This window comes from Lotus japonicus, chromosome 5 (assembly GCF_012489685.1).
Source record: "Lotus japonicus ecotype B-129 chromosome 5, LjGifu_v1.2".
Classification (NCBI taxonomy): domain Eukaryota; kingdom Viridiplantae; phylum Streptophyta; class Magnoliopsida; order Fabales; family Fabaceae; genus Lotus; species Lotus japonicus.
In genome coordinates, this window is record NC_080045.1 from 30,334,985 (window position 1) to 30,337,817 (window position 2,833).

Genomic DNA, 2,833 nt, shown 5'->3' on the forward strand with positions numbered 1-2,833 from the left:
TGCTCCAGTGAAAGAGAGTGTTGGACAACAAGAAGGTAGCGGTTCCAAGCAGTTACTGTCTTCTCAATCGTTAGAATTATTGCAACTGAATGAGAAGAATGGAGATAATTGTAAAGAAACACGTGTGAATGATAAACTACAGCATGACGACGTGTCTTGTTTTATGGGGTCCACTATTTCTAATGAAGATATGACTAATGTGGACAAAATAACCAAATCTATCTCTTTAGATTTTGAAGGTGATCATGAATCCCCTACTTGCACGGCCAAGAATGAGGATAGAAACAAACAATTGGTGCCAACTAATTCACCTAAGGATGTGGAAAATTCAGATCAATCTCTACGTCGTTATAAACGACATGTTCGTGTTCAGTCTTCTGCTAAAGCAAAGGAAATTGGAGATGGAGAAAAGAAGGGCACCAAAAGACAACTTGAGCCAACAGAATCTATGGCTCTATTGTATCACGAGGAGACACTTTAGAAAAAACTATGCTATTATTCAACGGCGGAGGCTGATGTTCAGCCCCGCCGAGAGCCATGAAAACACTTTTTTGGAACTGTCACGGGCTTGGGAACCGGCGCACAGTTCGAGCTCTGAAGGAGCTATGCAAAATACAAGATCCCACATGTCTTTTCTTGATGGAAAGAAAGAGGAAAGATCATGAGATGAATCGTTGGCAAGGTCTAGCAGGAATGACGAATATTATTTCTGTTAGTTGTGAAGGAGATGGTTGTCGTAGGGCAGGAGGTGTAGCTTTTCTATGGAAGAATGATGTGAATGTCTCTTTGCTTTCTCACTCACTTAATCACATGGACTTTATTATTTCTTTGAAAGATGGATCCCTTTCATGGAGAGCAACTGGAATTTATGGGTATCCAGAGCAAAACCGAAAACGTCTCACGTGGGATCTTCTCAGAACCCTTGCAGGCTTTCACGCACAACCAGCATGGATGGTCTTTGGTGATTTTAATCTCACACTTTCTGAGGCTGAAAAATTTGGTGGTGCTGCTCCTACTTTGGGTCTTCAAGAGATGTTTCGTGAGGTTGTCCAAAGTTGCAATTTAAAGGACATGGGTTTTGAGGGGCATAAATATACTTGGAGGAATAATCAGGAAGGTGAGGATCTAATTATGGCTCGTTTGGATAGGTGTTTTGTTACTCCAACATGGGCAGATTTGTTCCCACAAGCAAAAGCACTTCACTTGTCATTCTTTGCATCTGATCACTTGCCTATCCTTATTGATACATGTCCAAGGCGCAGTATAAGAGGTAGAGGTGGTCGAGTTTTAAGATTTGAAGAATGTTGGCTCCGTGATGAGGAATGCCCTACTATGCTTACTGAATTGTGGAATAGAGGAGCAACAGATCCTTATGATCGGGTTAATTCTTGCTTGGTGGGATTGAAGCGGTGGGCCAAAAGAAGATTTGGTAATGTCCCTATGGAAATTAAAGACACAAAAGAAAAGTTGCAAGAGTTACAGGAGCATATTCATGAAGATGGGGTCTTGGCTAATATAAAGAATTTGGAGGACCGTTTGGATGATCTTTTGGAGAGTGAGGAAATTTGGTGGGCTCAGAGATCCAGAGCGATGTGGCTGCAACATGGAGATAAAAACTCCAAGTTTTTTCACTTGAAAGCCTCATAAAGAAAAGAAAGAAATTGGGTAGACTCTATTATTGATGATGGTGGAATTGTGCATGAAAAGGAGGAGGAAATTGCTACTGTATTGGCAAATTTTTACCAAATTTATTTACTTCAGGCTCACCTATGGCAGTGGAGGAGATTTGTGATGTTGTGCGTAACCGGGTTTCAGAAGCGATGTTTGGAGTTCTTGATGGGGATTATACACAGAAGGACGTCTATGAGGCTTTGAATCAGATGAAGCCAACAGCAGCACCAGGGCCTGATGGATAGGGGTGGGAATAGGCCAGGCCGCCGAAAGGGGCCTATGGCCTGGCCCGGCCTATTTAATAAAAAGGCTAGGTTCAAGCTTTTTAAGAAGCCTATTTAATTAAATAGATCAGGCTTGGGCTTATAAAAAAGCCTTCTAGGCCTATCAGGCCGGCCTGTTTAATATATTAACTCATATAATATAATATTTATTTATTAAAGTATATATCACCTTCCAACTTCCAGTATCCAAGTCCAACGCTTCACCTGATTTATTTCAGCCGTTTTCTTTCTTGAATCATGAGACTTGAGTAACCCTTGACCTTCTATTTGCTTTCAAATTCTTATTAGATGAATATTGTGTTCTATTCTAGGTACAGAAATAATCAATAATTTTTAAAACAAAAATCCTCATTGTTCTATTTTTGTTACAGATTCACAAATGTCTACTCCACTTGAGAGCAATCCTATTGTTGTTGAGGTGAACGAGCATGTCCAACCAGAGGCAAGTCAACAGCAAGATAACGCACAAGATGGTGAACAAGTCCAAGATCAGGTCGGTGAAGAATTGGTAACCAAGAAAAAGAGGAAGAAAACATCTCCAGTTTGGGCAGATTTTGATGAAATTGAAATTACCGGGGGTGCAAAGAAAGCAGTTTGCAGATATTGCAAAGAGAAATTGTCTACAGGTGGGAAAGGAGCCAGTACTAGCCATCTGAGAAGACATTCAGAAATTTGCTTACAAAGGAGAGTGCATTTGGCTAGTGAAAAGAAGCAAAGTACCATACCATTTCAGCCTTGTAACTCAGGTAACCCGTTTCTGAATTCTGGTGCTAGATACAATAATGAAAAGATGAGGGAAATCATTGCTTCTGCTATTATGGTTCATGAAATGCCGTTTAGTGTGGTTGAGAATGATGTTTGGATGTGGGCTTTCCAGT

The 2,833-nt window shown here is 40.6% G+C and overlaps 1 protein-coding gene across 1 annotated transcript; it reads left to right on the forward strand.

Moving 5' to 3' along the window:
* Nucleotides 1-537: 537 nt before the first annotated feature.
* Nucleotides 538-1,916, forward strand: LOC130719424 (uncharacterized). The gene is made up of 2 exons (XM_057570053.1): nucleotides 538-1,555; nucleotides 1,762-1,916. Exons 1-2 carry the CDS (start codon nucleotides 538-540, stop codon nucleotides 1,914-1,916), a joined length of 1,173 nt encoding a protein of 390 aa, XP_057426036.1.
* Nucleotides 1,917-2,833: the final 917 nt, after the last annotated feature.